Here is a 17,439-nt window from a genome sequence, read left to right as displayed (position 1 = left end):
TAACTCTCTTTCAAATTTTTCTACAAGATACGAGGATCTTTTATTGTAAAATACTTCATTTTCAATCCCTCATGGAGATTATGATGAAGAAAAATCATAGTTTTTGCTTTTGTCATGACTAGATGTCGTATTTCCTTATTTAATAGTCTCTCCAAGATTCATAAGATCCATGTGGATTTCGGCATCAAGTACCCATGACAAATAATTATTGTAGTTAATATCAAGAGTGACAAATTCTAATTTTGTGAGATTTGTCATAGCAGCACTATATAAAATATTGTATTTATATTAGAAATTTAATAAATATTACATATGCAAAATAACATTAAATTTATTAATCATATCGAAGAGGAAAAAAAGTTGACACACCTTTATGACCTACCTTTAACGGGAAAAATGATAGGAATTTGTGCTGATAACGTGCTGTGAATTTTAGGAGCACAATGGCGTATAATGAGAATACGAATATGGAGAAAATTAATATAATAATAATATACAATAAAATATATAAACAAATAAAATAAAATAAATAACAACAGTAAATAAAATAACAAAATATGATTTTTTCCACTTTCTCCAGTATTTTTGGATTGATCATCAACATGTGTCTTTCAAAATCCACCAAATGCCACTATTTATAGGTAATTTGACAAGTATTAATCTTGAGACACATGGACAACACATGAGATAATGGATAAGTGACACATGACCAACGGACACTCATAATAACATTTACGTTACACTTAATTTAACATATTTATAATACAAAAGAAATATTGTATATTAAAAAAAAGGTTTGATTGTTATTATTTTTATGATTTTATTTCATTTTATTATATTTTGTCCAAATTTCCCTTAAATAAAATAACATTTTCATAAGTTCGACTGAATTATTATTCAAAAGGTCAAATAATGTAGGTATATAATTGTTGAATCAGTTGAGATTTATAATAGTTATTCGAAGAAAAAAAGTGCTTCCTACAAAATTCTTCCCTTCATTCATATACTGGATCTTTTCCTCTTCGAGTAAGCATAAATTGCTTGGTTAAAATCCTAACCACAACAGAAAAAAAAATCAAGAAATCTAGAAACCCTTACCATCGTTGACAACTCTAGAGGGCTTCGCCAACTTTTTGAATCTACGATCTTAATTCCTCTCCAAATCAAGTGAACACCGTTAAAATGGTTCCATGAGTATTAAAATGGTTCCACGAGTAGGGTTAGTGAGCTAGAAGGATGTGGGATTCTTGGAGAGATCTTTTATAGAAAAATCTCATTAAAAAAAAATAATAATTTTGTTCAGAGAACTGAGAGAGATGAAAAAGTTAGAGAAGATCTCTCCCATAGCCATATAACTCCCACATTAAGGAGTTTGTCATAACTAATTTATTTAATTAAATAACAATAAATATATTTGATTTAAAAATAATTTAAATGAAATTTAATTTATTAAAATGAATCAAATAATTAATAATTAATCAAATTAATTAATAATTACTATTTTTCTTTCATATTATCTATAGTTTTAATGTGCAACTAACACATTGATTTTAACCTGAAGTTTTAATATGAATTCCATTCATATTAAATTTAATATTTTAACTCCTTCAAATATTTAATTCTTCCGTTAAATAAATTTTTTAATCAAATTCAAAATAAATTTATATTATAAAGTTTAATTAAAATATAAACTTTATATTATAATGTATCGCCATACATTATATTCTTTCACTGAGTAAATTTGTACATTTCAAATTATTTTAATTATCTCAATGCCCTTTATGAGCTACTAGTGGAACCTAATAGACCTACAGATCAAAAACTCTAACGATATGAAATTAATTGGCTAAACACATTAACCGAGTTAATCAATATTTGTTAATGTTGGGTACACTCCACTATAGACCCACAGTCGCACTTTTCTCAAATTATCGCTGACCAATAACAACGAGTTAGTCCTTCACTAGTGTTTGTAATACCAGTTAAGTCAAATTACCGTTTTACCCCCGAGTTACTTTTATATGCTTAAGTACTAGTGCTCTTCTAATGAACATCTTGTTTGTGGTCCAACCATCAAACGACTCTCAGGCCAACGAGAGGGGGGCTCATTGTTCAAGTCCCAAAGACACCACTTAAGGAACACTCATCTATTTACCCTGAAGTCATAAATTAGTGAATTCCATCTCGTGAAATTATATTCTCAGCTTCCCTCTCGGTCTTGTCCCAAAAAAAGATAGACTTATCGAGTCGAAAAACTGGCCACTCTCACCCATACAAATCAGAAGACAATCCCTCATGACCAGGAGTCCATAACTCACTCAGGTTTAAGACTAAGTTGCCTAAGTCATCCTAGTGAATCAGAAACCTGACTAGTCAACGAAGTTACATCTAATGGTTACTCTTGTGTGGTCCGATCTTATGCAAACTCATTGCATATGATACCCACTCGCATATCCCTTATACGAATGCATTGGATCATTTCATTTGTATGAAATACAAAGTGGACCGTATCCATAGTTTCACCAGGATAAGATAGCCAACCTTATCTATATGCTATAGACCCTTTAGGTCGTATCTTGAATACTGATCCCCGTATGTCTCCACATGCAGTTCAAGACTCATACAACAATCTAGGATGCTAATTTATTGGATTAGAGTTATGTAGGCAAAATAAATACAAGATAAGCAATAACTATTTATTGTAATAGACATTGATAACATTTCATTAATGATCGGTCAAATATCACATTTATTATCTACGAGTTTTAAGGCATAGAACCTAACATAAATAACTAATTACAAAAAACTATGTGCAAGACATCGAGAACCCTTTGAATCACTGCATTACCTGAATCAAATGGTTCTCGCTGACCACGTCCGATGGGAAATCATTGAATCAATAGCAATAAGTCAAGTTTGAAGAGGCTCGTATATGGAACGTCTCGATGCAAAAAATAACAAAAGGCCTTGGACTCATAATGGAATTTGAAGGACTATTTCCACAACTCCCTGAAAAAATCCTCCCAGATTAGGATTACTCTTAATGGTCGATCGAATTGGTGTTGTATATTCATATCATAACATATGAATAGTAAGAACTAGCACAATCGCCCAAAAAGGGAAATTCTTTTCCCTCTAGGAGTAGGAAAATCATGATCGGGATAGTGGACCCAAAGTATATTATATAATTATATTATATAAATATAAAGATTTAGTCTATGCTAATATCTAGAGCACATAATATATGAAATAGATCCCACAATATGTGTTTCAACAAAAGAGATTTAATCATTAGTAAGGCAGAAGTCAATGAAAAAGGTCTTAAAATCGTTTTTTTCTTAAAATTTTGAAACACTTCTTATTGGATGATCATGATACTTCCCAAAAATATAAATTCTCGAGTTTCAAGACCGGAGCTAGCAACCACTCAACCCCATAACATAAACAATTACTATTATCTAAATCTAATTGGATATCTTATCTATATAAGATGTTTATAGGAAATTGTCAGAATTCCATTTTTTTCGTCTCACGAATAAATTCTTTTCCTCAAGGGATCATAATGTTTTTTCTATGGAATTGTCGATCTCTTTTGTGGTGTTACTCATATTTTACAAGAGATGCTTACTTATAAATATGATCATATTAGAGTTCGACAAGAAGTACTTTGTACTACAATCATTGGAGGAACAATACCTAAACCTGAGGATACTCCAGAATCTTTTCGATTGCTCGTTCGATAATTACTATATTTGGTTTTCCACATAATTATGATTTTATGTATGAACAATTTCTCGACGTCTTGTTCATTAGCAACAAAATATTTTCTTTATACGACCCAATTCTATTTCTTGCTTTTGAGCAATAATGGAGTAATTCTTTTATATTCATAGAGATAGAGGGCATGAGATGACTTAGAACCAATAGTTCATTATCTAATAGATTTTTCCGTTCTAATACTCCATCTGAGAGTTATCAATATTTTTGTCCTTGATAAATTTACCAACAACTATAGTCATAGTGATCCTATTCAACTAACTTCAACCAATTACTTTGATACCAAAGAAGAGTTCAACCCAATGACTTATTTATGTCTTAGTTGATCTTGATTCGACATTCGAAGTATATCGATTTTTCCCAATAACCGAATACTTTTATCTGTTCGAAATCCATTAGAAAGAAGGGACAATAGAAATCATACATAGATGACAGAGTCAAAGGCCATGCTATGAGGTGTTCGAAAATGGTTAAAAAAGATCCTATAGGGAGCTGGACTAGTTTCGGAGGTGCTAGATTATCTTGTAAACAAATATTAGAACTATGATTCATACTTATCATACCTGTGGCTGGACTCCAACTCCGCGCATATCAGTCTATTACTCTATTACCTGCGTCGCTGGTAGAATACAAAACGCTCGTAGGATTGTAACCTTTTCATGACATATAAATTTAGACCATTGAATCGAATATTGATTAATACGTAATCGATCGAACACTACTTAAAAATTGAAATGAATGTTCTGCTCACATTTTTATTGATCAATCAAAATTGCCTCCTAAAATCTATAATTGTCTCATAAGGTGCAGATCAAAATCTAAAGTAATCGTTAATTTTTATTTACTGTTGCCAACATAAGAATCGAGGACCCTCCATAGCAACAGGTAATAAAATATAATTTAAACCTTAAATTTTCTCGAGTTAGAATGATGGTTAAATTTTGTAGGAACTCCGCGATCGTCGTCGTCCAGTGGCGCAAAATCCTCGAATTTGAATTGAACGCCGGAATCCCTCCGACACAGATTCTCTCTGTGTCTTGACGGCGGCGGCGGCGGCAAATAGAAAGTAGAAGTGAACTTCAAATGAGGAGGATTATGAAGATTTTCAGTTTTCGTTCCGTGGCATCTATTTGTGTTATAACAACGGGAACTGGCCTTGCGTTCCAAGCATCGAACTCTAATTCCAAATTTGTCTCGTCGTCTTCTGATACTCATTCCGCTTCTCTCGATTTTGAGGAGAAATTTAGAACCGCTGTTTACGGCTTCCGTCGTTCCTCCCGCGCGATTTCCACTGTCTGATGTTCTTCTATATCTATCTTCTTCTCTTTAGCTTTGTTGATCGGTTCTTTTTATTTCTTCAAACGTTTCTTAACTTTTGCTCAACTTGAATGACAGATTTCTCTCGTTGTTCTTGACTATAAGTACTCTTTGCATGGGTTGGTAGAGGACTCTGAGGAATATCGTCTTAAATTGTCTGAGGTTCGTGCTTATTTACTTTCGGCTTGTAGTTTTAGGCTTTAGCCTTTGGACTGTTGATTTTGTAGTCTTCAATCGTATCATTCTCTAATGCTGCTGGAAGTTCCGGTGCTTGTCCTTTTCGTTCAAATGGGCTTTCTTTGTGTTTATTTTCTTGTCTATCTTTAAAATGACCGTCGTTGCATCCTTTCTATCTCAGTAGGTTTGTTTTGGATGGTTCACCTATTGTTAATATGTTCTGGATTCTAGTAACTTCAACGTTTGACTGGTTTTTCAAGTTTCATATGGGTCTCATGAACCGTGTAAAAAAAGTGGTTTTCATACCTTTCTTTTACATATTTTTTGATGATAGGGGAAGCCATATTTTGGGATGGCTCTTATGTCTACGAGATCGATTGGATGCTTTGATAACATGAAGTTTTACATTTATGATGAAATACATGTAATTAATAATTCTTGAAAGTTACTCTAATGCTTTACGAATGCTCATCTTATTCTCGTGCTTCTTAGAATTTGAGTTCAAATTTGACCGCAAGGAGTTACACAATTAACTTCATTCTAATGAAGATGCTGTTAGTTGTTCCTGACTTTATGAAATGACCTTGGCTAGGTTCATCTACGCTCTGCAAAGAGACTTTTAAAGCTATGTCAAGTTAACAAAGGGTTTTACGTTAAAGCTGGTCAATTTGCAGCTTCATTGCGGCAGACACCAAATGAATACTCATCCATTCTCTCTTCACTGCAAGATCAGGTCTGCTTTAAGTATTTTGAGATTTTTAGTTTTGTAGAATGAGACACTTTTCATTCTTGTTTAATTTTATATAGTCATCAACACCTCAGGCTGTTCCTTGTCCATTCAAAGATATAAAAGGCGTGCTAATCAACAACCTTGGTTCAGATATATCAGCAATGTAAGCATAAATGTGCAGGACTAGCGTACTATGTACTTTCTACTTGCACATAACACTTCTCTGTTTGGTCTATTTGTTTCTAATTTTATTCTTATTTGATTTCTAAACTCTTAGATTTAGTCGTATTGGTCCATAAACTTCTAAAATGTCTAAAGAAATAACCATTCTGGTCACTTTGATGTTATACGGTCATACTTTGCACCAGCAAATGATTGCTGTAGCGTGTCTACGTGTCTTCAATATGTGCTCATTTCAACACAGAAATGCACATTTCTAGGACCAAATGGTGAAAGATCATATGGACCAAATGGGATTTAGACCTAACAGAGTTGTACATATTAAATATCACAATTACGTCCAGCCATTAGACCCCTGCTAATCATACATCAAAGGCTTTGGGCTAGGAATGGAGTGTTTACTCAAATATCTTCAAAATTGTATTCTAGTTATTTAGTAATTTACAGCAATTTAGTTAATCACACTATTTTAAATGAATTCTATTATTTTTAATTCTTTAATTTATAAATTTGTTTGGTAGGGTAATACAATTAATTACAATATAGTCTTTAAGAATCAAGCAGAATGTTACGACGATCTTTAGGCTCTGGGATTGCTTACAACTTTACTAGACATATGTTGGATGGACCAAAAGGTTCAAAATATTCTGACATGCAAAAATTTGAATGATAGCGTAATAACAAGTCTTGAAGTTAATTTTTTTCATATTCAAGGGAATTGTTTTGTGGTTTTTTATCTAGATTTGAAAAATTATCATACTTAAAAAGACTTACAACCCGTCTCAAAAAAAAAAAAAAACAAAAAAACAAAAAAGGACTTACAACCTATTGTAAGGTTATTATCTTCATTTGAAAATAATATTAAGTTCATAAATTATTGAGAGAAGCCATTCTTATGCTGAGTTTGATTTCTAATGTCAGCACAAGCAATTGAAATTAGAATGTGAAGTGAGATTGATCTTATTGCATTCGTGATTTTTGAATTATTTATGTAATATTTGTAGGTAAACAATCAATAAGGAAACTGTCTAACTGCAGAAAGAAAAGGAAGTTGGAGCTCTGTGTATGTTATGGAACTAAAGAATGCTGGTTAAATGAGTAGCATATGTCTTAGGTTGGTTTTTAACTCATCTGAATCTTTGCGGATCATGCTAAAATCATGTCTTTGGTGCATCTGGATTTCCAAATTCACATTGATATGTTTTTTTACTATTTGGTTTTGTTTGTGTTTTCATTTTCCCTCTACTATCTTCATGTAAAGTACTAGCTACAGTCTATGTGGTTAGATATTGTTTTATTCCATAATTTCGGGTTTGTATAATACTAGGTTTCTTTCACTTGATGAACAACCTATAGCTGCTGCGTCAATTGCTCAGGTGCACCGTGCCATACTGAAAAGCAATCAAGAAGTGGCTATCAAGGTTTGTCAATTTGGACAGTATCGTGTATTTTATTGTGCATGCAAGCCGAGAAACCTCTAGTATAAAAAAGCATGTGTAGAAGGCTTTTTAAATGAGTTGAAATTATTGAAACTCCTGGTATGCGCTGAAGCAAAAGTCCATGAATTTTGTTTGGAAAAATTTTACAATTCTACCACCAATAATATTCTAAATATAACCCTATCGATATTCTAACATTCTTAAACATAGGGTATAGATCTAGATCACGTGCTTAAAAACAATGAATAGAGCATTATGTTCAATCATATTAATTGTTGAAAATTGCTGTATTTGCCCTAAGGGCATATAAGTCTCTTTATATTTCTCTACTTTTCCCTACTATATTAGGATTTGCCTTAGTCTATTTATATGTTGGGTCTGTGGTGTTTGTAAATAGGTTGAATAATAAGAACTCTTCTATTGTGGTTTTTTCTCCCTGATTTAGGGTTTTCCATGTAAAACTTTCGTTGTTCTTCTTCTCCTTTCTCCTTTATTTCAATATTAATTAATGTGGAGCAAAGACCAAATTGGAAGATATGAAGGACCAAACGTCTCGACAAAAGAAATGGAGGTCTGAGCCTATTTAGTGAGGACGAGTTTTATAGGTTCATGGATTGTAATTATGCATTTTGTTATTATGGTTTTGTAGCTTTTTATTGTTAAAGAGACTCATTATACTTGAACTTTATTTGTTTATCATGTATTATCGTGCATTTTCTTCATCTCATGCTTTCTACCAGTATTTAATATTGACAAAATAGCACTTTTGGTTCATGAAGTTTGAGTTTGGTAGGATTTTTGTCTCCGAGATTTCAAAGTCTATATTTTAACAATCGAGGTTTGATTTTGGTAGAATTTTGGTCCTTATTGTCAGTTTTTTGTTAGTTACTAACTGAAAGTTGATGCGACACTATTTTTTGTTCTTTTATACTTTGATCCTTCTCTCTCCTCTTTTCCTTCCTCCATCTTCCCACCACCACCATTTTTTTCCTCCCTCTCTTCTTGTTCTTTCTTTTCTTCTTCTCCTTTTCTCCTCCTTTTGTTTTCCTTTTCCATTCCTCTCCTCCTTTCTCCCTTCCCACATTTGATTTTCTTTTGGAAAAAATTGAGAGGTCCTCCCTCATTTCAGAAAGGAATATCTCTGCATGTTTAATTCTTGAAATGGGTAGGACATCTCTCTAAGGTTGGGGGGAGGGGGAAAGAAAGGGAGAAAGAGAGGGAAAAAAAAAAAATACTCTTTTATTTATTTATTATTATTTTTTTTTAATAAAAATTGGATGTCATGTTATTTTTATGCTAGTAATTAATGGAAAATTGATGAAAGAGACCGAAATGCTACCAAAATCAAACCTCAGGGGGTTAAATCGTTGTGTGGAAACTCTGGGGCCAAACTTGTACCCAACTTAGAACTCGGTGACGAAAAGTGTAATCTTTCCTTTAATATTTGGGCATATTTACATCTTTTTAATTTTGTCCTATCAAAAACTGTCTTTTTAATTATTATTTTCTTAATATGTGCCTATAAGAAAAATCTCACTATCTTTTGCTTTTCAAGCTTAGGATGTGGAGAGTTATTGTGCTTCAATCCACTTCACGCTTTAAAAGTTGTGGTTACCCCTTTTCTCATTCTTACACATCCATGTAGTAGATTGTTTAATATATTGGGTTTTCAATGTTTAGAATAAAAAATGACATGTAGTAGAATGAGATTTCTATTTACTATCATCATTTTTTTGAAGTATAGGTGCAGTACCCTGGATTGATGCAACATGTGAAAATAGACACCACGGTCATGTCTTTCCTATCGAGAACGATCTCATGGGTGAGTCCCAGTGTTTAAAGTTCGTCTTAAGGTTATGTACTTATATGTAATGTATAGATTTTTGCATCTTCCTTGGCCATATGCAATAAATAAACGTTTGGTTATTTCTTTTCTTCTTTTCTCTTTTATGGATGGAAGTTCCAAACTTTTTTGGAAAATGTTGTCAATGCATCTGATATTTATACATAGTAGATAAAGCCTGCTTGCATTTTAACAACTTTTGAACTCAATAAATCCACCTTTTCCTTAATGGCTCACTTATTGTTTGCATTATTTTTCTCCTTGCCTTGACTAATTTTTTTGTCATCCCAGCAATAATTTGGGAATCCTTGATAGCTTGTTTATTAAAATATGCTTTTATCTTGGAATTGGTGAGTAGTTAAGAGACTAATATGGAAAAAAAAATCTTTGAATAAAATATGAGGAAAAGATGAATATCATAAAAGCAATGTCTTCTTCCCAACTATTTAGGTCCTGTCTGATTGGTAAAAAAGACCTAATTTGTCTTTTGACCCTCGTTTTAAAGGTTATTGCTTTCTCCACTCAGGAACGGGATGGGAACATACATGTCTTTTTCTGTGTCTTTAGGACCCTCCATGAGCTAGTGAGTCGTGGGAAACCTTATACGTCTCCCTCAAATGGTGCATTGTTGGGATTTGCTGATCTTCATATTTCATTTATTAAGGAAATAATAGTCTTTTATAGGAAAAAAGACACATAATATTCTTTAAAAAATTCCTTGCATGATGTCAATAACTGAATATTACATATAATGCTATGAGTTGTACAATAAATTGGTCAGGCAATTATTTTTGAGTTATGACTCCTGGTCTCTCTACTTAGGTTCTCTTAAGATTGGTGGGCGTTATATAGTCCAAAAGAATAGCTTATGGTTAATTTCTTTTCATTTTTTGATTGAAAATCAATTTCCATAAAGAAAGTGAGTGAAATTAATAAATAGGATAACTGGTTAAGAACTGTGGTCAATATCACGGAAAATAGAAAGATACCATCTATACTCAATTGGTAATTTTTTTATGTTTTCGTAGGGAAGCCATTGATGGCTTTCACATACTGAGATGTGGCCATAGAAGGAGTAAATTATTGCCTCATTCCAATTGACAGGTGCTCGATGTGATTGTGTTTTTGGTTTTTAGATCTGACTTCTTTGACTGATGCTTAAATAAAAAACTATTTCATGTATGTTCAAGCCAACTAACCAGTCCTAGTTTCTATAACTTTTTGGCTCTTTAACTTATGTAATATTATCTCATCCTTTTAATTTTTCATCGCATCATGCATATCTTTTAAAATTATTTTCTTTGAAAACTGCTTATCCCCAGCCGTTGGGTGTTTTCTTTTCATACAGCTATTCCCAGACTATAGGTTCGACTGGCTGGTGTCAGAATTTGAAAAGACAATTCTTTCGGAGTTGGGTAAGTTTTTAAAAATTCTATGGTTTCCTAAGAGGTTTTTTCATGGTAGGTGTATTTTATTAATTATGTTAAATTACAAGTCTGGTCCCAAACTCTTATGATCCTGTTTATTTAGTCCTTATGCTTCAAAACTTTTCCAATAGGTGCTTAAATTGTCTAGGTGGTATCTATCAAGGCCATGTAATTTAAGTGGTTTCTAACAAGGCGTTGATCTTTTAGTTTTATGTCTCATGGGTTCATATCATTAACTCATCAATTGAATACTTATTTGGTATGCTTACGATACTATTTTCAGGGTGGCATTTAATAGTGCAAAGACTAAACCAATGCAATCCATAAGTGATGGAGACTTATTAGACACAGTATTGAAAGTTTAAGGGACTGTTTAGGACACTAAGTTGGTTGTTATAGTCTATGTTTGGGGTGCAGACTAAAATAGTATGGGTTATAATAGTTTATGTTTGATGTGGAGACTATTTTAGTTTAGGTTATAATAATCTGTGTTTGGAGTGCATGTTATTTTGGTTAAGGTTAGGTTTTTTCCTACTATTTTTTCATTATATAAGTAATGGTGCCTCACATATCATATTTTGTCAACCACGTAAATTAACTAAGCTTATTTCTTAAGTTGTGCATAACTCAACTGATTAAAGCATATATTTGTAATCAAGAGATAAATAGTTTTAGGACACTCAAACTTATACAATTATCAAAATTAGGCACCAAAAGTTTCAAATTTATTGATTTTTTACCTTTAAACTTTTAATTAGTTACATAATTGTTAGAATGGATTTAAAAAAAAAAAATATTTTCTTCTTCCATAGAACTAGATAAAAATCTTAAAAGTAATCCTTTTTCCTACATTTTTGATATGTTATTTCCTACATTTCATACGCTAGTTTTGAGGCCCAATATTAACGATTGTAGTATATAAGTTTGAGGATTTATTTAATTTCATTGATTTCGGTTTTTAAAGAACTAACATGCAAAAAACAAAAGGAAAAAAGTAAAAATAGTATGAAAAAGAAAGGAAAACATACTTTCTGGCGCGATCTCGATTTAATGCCAGCCTGGAAGTGATTCGCTAAGTCGGGTAGCGGCCGCCTATGGAAAAGATAGAAAATCAATAGAACAAAGTTGAGTAGAAAAACTTATTAGATACCATTGCTTCTGTGGTATCTAATAGGGATGGGATTTGCACCCGATGAGTCTCCCTACGCTATTAGGCACTTGGTCTATGGCTTTGACCCCAAAGTCCCCACTTTGAAGTTGGGAAAAAAAAAAAACGTTCCTCCAACCTGGTGGATTCATAATAGACTGAACGTCGGACAGGTTAGTGGTACAATACCTACAACTCCTTCGGCAACCACCAACAAAGAAAAGAGAGATCGTAGTTGGTCCTGCTTTCTCTTGCTAGCTCAAAATGGGTCGAGAAACAGTCATAAATTCCGCATATTTTGACCGGGGGTGATTCCAGAATCATAGGAATTGGCAAAATCGAAAAACATCCCACGAAAGTCAAGTGGAAGACAAACAGGCAATCGGCCTGCCTAAAGACCGCCATTTGTGGTTGAAACCTTCCGTCTTATTTTTTTCGACGGCGGCACCCTATTTATTGTTTGAAATGTCTCATAGTTTTTGTTTACTCTCGATTTTTTGTAGATCTACTTTAAGTTATTATGGTTTAACCTAAATTTTTTCCTTGCTAATTGTTGGACCGTAGCATACCAAAAGCATCTTTATCAGTTAAAAAGCAGAATTAACTCCATTTTTTGCACAATTTGGTTAACGAACCGCAAATAGGAAGGGGAAGTCAAAAGGTATTAAAATTAAAGTAAGCAACCAAAGATCGATCATGTACTCCTAAAGGACGTTTCAATACAACATAAAAAGATGACACAAATTCTAAAACTAATCAGATGGATGAACTCAATGAAAAAAAATTCTAACAATGGATGAGAGGAGAATAATTGAGAGATTAAAACAAAAATGTCATCAGTTCCAATCTCGCCTGATTCAATGGCCTCTCTTACATTTTCTTTAACCTCTCTTCCTTGGAATTTTTAGATTTGGGGGTCTCTCTGTTGATACTAATTACTCCTTTACATAGAAAAATGTGGACATGTTCATGTAGGAGGCTTCCTCTGACTCAGTTGAATATAATATACAATATCAAGTTTGATACTAAATCCAGCGCTCCAGTGCATCCCAGTTTACATATTGCAGAGTTTGCTTCTTCTTAATACTTGTCCAAAGAATCATAAAGCTAAAATCCATATGTTCTAGTACTCACTAACCATAGTCTATTACAGAGTCATTAGACTGGCTACATATTGAAGCTCTACGACCAGTTGCTTCTCGTTCATGCCTATACAAACTGCAAGTAATTGGCAGTTGTTTAGTTGCCAGTTTTGGCAACTTGCAAAATGATGGAAGTCTCTTGTTCTTTTCCTCTCTAATGTGTGGCATTCCCCTGTTTGAGGACATTTAAAAACTGTTGCTGATCAAATTGCAAAGTAATGCAGTCTCTTGTTTGTTTCTCCCCAAGTTGTTCTTTCTTCACACCAGCAGAATTGCTTCTATTTTGATCCAATCCTCCATTTTTCCCTTACGCCATATATCACCCGAAAACCTATTAGAAGGTGAATTGGATCCTTTTCATTTGTTCATCTTCCCTTTAACTTTAAATTTTGGTCACAGTGGCCAACTCTAATACCATGCAAAGCAGTAACAGTAAGGTGGCACAACTCCTTGACCGTCAAATGGACTTGTAGCACAGATCCAGAAGTCCTGGCTCGAGTTTAAGAGCATTCTGGGTGGGATGAGATGGAAAAATAATTTCCCATCCATCCATCAAGGTTTAGGCTTCCCTAAAAGTTGACAGATTTCTGCAAGCCTAGCTTGGCTAATATAGGTGGTCTCTATTTCTGTTTTAAGTAATGGGTCACATTCTCTTTTGGGCATTGTCAAAAAGCATCATAAAAAGTTTAACTCTGGAGTAGAGTTGAGATTTTGAGAAGTTTAACATTTATAGTTGTTTGAGGATGGACTCTTTAATTGTAAAAGATTGTTACACATTTAATTCTTAAATTTGTGAAATTTAGTTTCATTTTAATCACCGTGTCAAAGATGTTACAGAATTTTACCCTTAAGATTTTGGAAGCATTGTCTTTTAACAAGAACATTTTCATTATAAGATATTTTTGTAGGAAAAAGAACATTAAATTAGTGTTTTTCTCTAAAATTTTACTGTACTGCAGACAGAAACAACCCAACAAATTATATTCTCTGCACCAGTTAATAGATTTTGATTCTATTTCTGCAGCTTCCCTCGTATTTGATAGTTTTAATAATTATGATCTCGGAAGAATGGCACTTTCTGGAGGACAATAAACTCTTATTTGTAATTTGATAAACTCTACAATCATAGTTTTTCACATGATGGTTTTTTCTTCTAACAGAATGTTAAAAATGGATATGGAACTTTTTCTTTGAGCAAGTGAATAATTGAGAACATCGAACAACCGTAAAATTTTCAATTTCATAAAACCAGTGGATGCATGTATCCTTTAGAACTGTTCTTGACTCTATCTGTTGAAAAATTGATGGATTTTGATCTTGTATTCCAATACAAATTCTCAAAAAAAATATTCACCCAAGCTAATATTTTAGCTTCTTTACTCCTTTTCTCTCAGCTATTTACTTAATGGAGAAGGTAATGCATTTTGACGCACATAGGACTGTTCTTCTAAGTCTTCTTTGGGTTATTAACCGTCTAGCTTTGGCCCTTCTGTCTTGCTGCCACCCATTTCGATTATGTTGTTGTAGTTTTCCACCTCTTTGGTCTTTCCACAGGCAGGCATATAGGCCCAACAACAATCAACAATGACCCTAAAACACTGAGAAGAGAACCAAAACACAGAAACTACTCTTTATACACATGCTTTTTTGGTTGGCATTGTCAACACAAGTCCCAATATAATGTGTTTCGTTTTCGATAAAAGAAAAAAATTGTAGGTGGAAGTTTGTACTCACGTTTCCTACGTATAATTTTTCCTTGAAAAAAAGGCCCAGCCTGAAAATAGCCACGATAACGAGCAAGATGGCTGAAAAACTGAGGACATAGCAGAGGACCTTTCTTTTTGGATACTCCAAGGAGGTTAGGCAAATGCCACGCCAAGAGCACGCCCACTTCCCTGAAAGTGTAATTGGTGTTGCCCCTTGTATAATTAGTCTTACATGAGGATTCATTTTTAGTATTAAGCTTTTTCGTGTAGGGTTTAGCATAAATGGGATCAATTTAGTGTTGTGATGTTGAGAAAATTTATGTATTACTTAAGAGAAGAAGGAATTATGAAATTGAGGTTTCTGATCTTCATCAAAGTTTTGAATGTTAGGTGTCCATTCTTAAACTCTTTCCTAGATGAAAAGGTTAGTTGAAGAATGATCATAACTGCATAGGAGAAGCGGCCGACAAGCCTGATTGAACTTCAATGAACCAAGCTGCAGCAGTCTTGTGCTCCACACCACCGGCGATTGCTCCACACTGAATGGTTGCATCAAAGTCCATGAAAGAGCTGATGCTGGTGTAGGGAGCTGGAAAACTTCTCATTCACTCTCCCTGCACGGAATTAATATTTTTCAAGTCATAAGATTTGGCTCTGGATAAAACCCATGGCCTCTGAGAACAAGAAAGGTCATGGAAGTCTGAAAAGATTGAGGACACTTGACTTGGATAACAACCCAAGCCGCCCCAAAAGCAACGCAGAGAATTATGAATCAAGCAGCAGGGAGCCCCCAGATTGCTGCTTCGCCTTGGTTGGTTGAAACTCTCCCCCTCATTATCTCGGCCAATACTTCAATGAATCCCAGATTCACCATCGGCTAGCTGAATCGGTTGCCACGTAGAAACGACAAAGCCAAACCATTGCCCCTCCAACACCACATCAACAAGTCCCATCACCTTAGCTTCACCTGGCTTGTTTTTGATCCCCACAGATTCTTGTCTATAAACAGAAAATGAATTGTATGAAGAACTTGGGAATCATATGTAGAACAGTGCAGATGTCTGTCACTGTGAATCAGAAATGGGGGAAAAGAGAGGAATATTTTTAGGTACCTTGAATAAGAACAGCAAGGACAAAAGTGCAGCAGGCAGAACATTGGTCAATGCGCATGCGATGGTCGGCGGTTGTAATATTTTAACGCCCACGTAGTAAAAGATTGGTTTGCTGTTTGCCCTCTGCATATAAATTAGAGTGTAATATTAATTATTTAGAGTTTAAACAAAGGCTTAGACGATGGAAATGGAATGAAAGTAGCTTGGCTTACCCAGTTAAAGGAACAGAGTAGAAATTTGAAACAGTAATAGGCTTTGTAATCTTTGGTCTCCCTTTTCTGCACAGTGATTTTGTTTGTTAATTATGCCCTAATCTGTTAGTTTAACTAAGTTTAGAACTTTGAAAAACCTTCCCAATAAAATAAAAGGTTCCTTTGTAAATCCCATATGGATTTTGAAAAGGTTGTGAACAGGTGGTTATATTAGAAGCAAAGAGAGTTCAAGGTTTCTTTGGATACTTGATCGCTTATGTTAGTTGATAATATTATTATAAGGTTTCTTCTTTGATCCTCGCACAGCCCCTCAGGTGAAAGTAAGAGGAGAAAGGCCATTATTGATTTGTTTTGGCTTATGAAATCTGCAATTTTTAAGAACTTGCACTTTATGGTTAGCTGAAAAACTTTTTTCTTTGAAAACTAGGAACTAGGAAAGATCGAAAATTGTTAATTTATCAATTGTCAGGTGCTTCTCCTCACCTCTAGAGCTAGCTTAAAGAAGTTATAAACCAAAGTCCACATGGATATAGAAAATCCAACAATCCCCATTTTGGGATGGTTTAGGCTTGCAAATTAGATTTTAGGGTCCATTCTCCCCTGGGCTTGTTTGTAGGTTGAGACTAATTTGTTGACTGCTAAAGGGATTTTTTTTTTTTTTCCCGCTCAGAACGAAAGTTTCAAACTCATTTGTTAGACAAGTTATATTTTAGAAAGTCCGTGGAAGTAAAATGATAATGGTATGAACTACACATACGCTCTCAACCACCAGGTAAGCACAAGGGAGCTATGGCTATGTAGCAAACACTGCCTGTAAGCAACTAAAAAATCAGTGGATTCCATGGGCCGCAATACTCATGGCTAACTTTGACGTAATATTAAGCCTGCATAGAGGAATTGGACAACGCACCATACCAAGGGGGGCAAGAAATCACCACCAGCAGGTACCATAGCTCCTCTAACTTCTGCTTCTCTGTTTCTTCTCTTCTTCTTGTTTGCTTTTGTTTTTGAGCTTTGAAGAGGCGCTGAGGTGGTTAGAAGAGTGGATGAAGCATTTTTAATATAGTTGAGGAGTGAGAAGAAGATGATCAATAACAGACAAAGTTCCTAAAAAAAAAAATCTTTTTTGCAATTGAAAAAAGCAAAAGCAAAGAATGAGAATGGAATGTGTTTGATGGTTTCTTTTTTGTTCTCCTTTTTTTTTCTTTCTTGGGGAAAAAAAGGGTTAGG

General features: G+C 33.9%; 1 protein-coding gene across 6 annotated transcripts in view; it reads left to right on the top strand.

Moving 5' to 3' along the window:
- Nucleotides 1-4,683: 4,683 nt before the first annotated feature.
- LOC120068818 (aarF domain-containing protein kinase 1) overlaps nucleotides 4,684-17,439 on the top strand; it is a 29,911-nt gene continuing 17,155 nt past the window's right edge. For 2 of the 6 annotated variants that reach the window (XM_039020476.1, XM_039020453.1), the window contains exons 1-7: nucleotides 4,685-5,070; nucleotides 5,173-5,256; nucleotides 5,864-6,004; nucleotides 6,079-6,164; nucleotides 7,509-7,602; nucleotides 9,365-9,442; nucleotides 10,812-10,878. In XM_039020476.1, the coding sequence (XP_038876404.1) occupies nucleotides 4,861-5,070; nucleotides 5,173-5,256; nucleotides 5,864-6,004; nucleotides 6,079-6,164; nucleotides 7,509-7,602; nucleotides 9,365-9,442; nucleotides 10,812-10,878 (760 nt within the window). In that variant the 5' untranslated portion in view covers nucleotides 4,685-4,860. Of the gene's footprint in view, nucleotides 5,071-5,172; nucleotides 5,257-5,863; nucleotides 6,005-6,078; nucleotides 6,165-7,508; nucleotides 7,603-9,364; nucleotides 9,443-10,811; nucleotides 10,879-17,439 lie in introns of all 6 variants that reach the window. The other 4 variants (XM_039020481.1, XM_039020460.1, XM_039020467.1 and 1 more) reach the window with 4 other exon arrangements.

The sequence above is a fragment of the Benincasa hispida genome, chromosome 1 (assembly GCF_009727055.1).
Source record: "Benincasa hispida cultivar B227 chromosome 1, ASM972705v1, whole genome shotgun sequence".
NCBI classification, from domain to species: domain Eukaryota; kingdom Viridiplantae; phylum Streptophyta; class Magnoliopsida; order Cucurbitales; family Cucurbitaceae; genus Benincasa; species Benincasa hispida.
The sequence above is the reverse complement of the archived record's forward strand: the minus strand, read 5'-3'. Positions and strand labels throughout refer to the sequence as shown.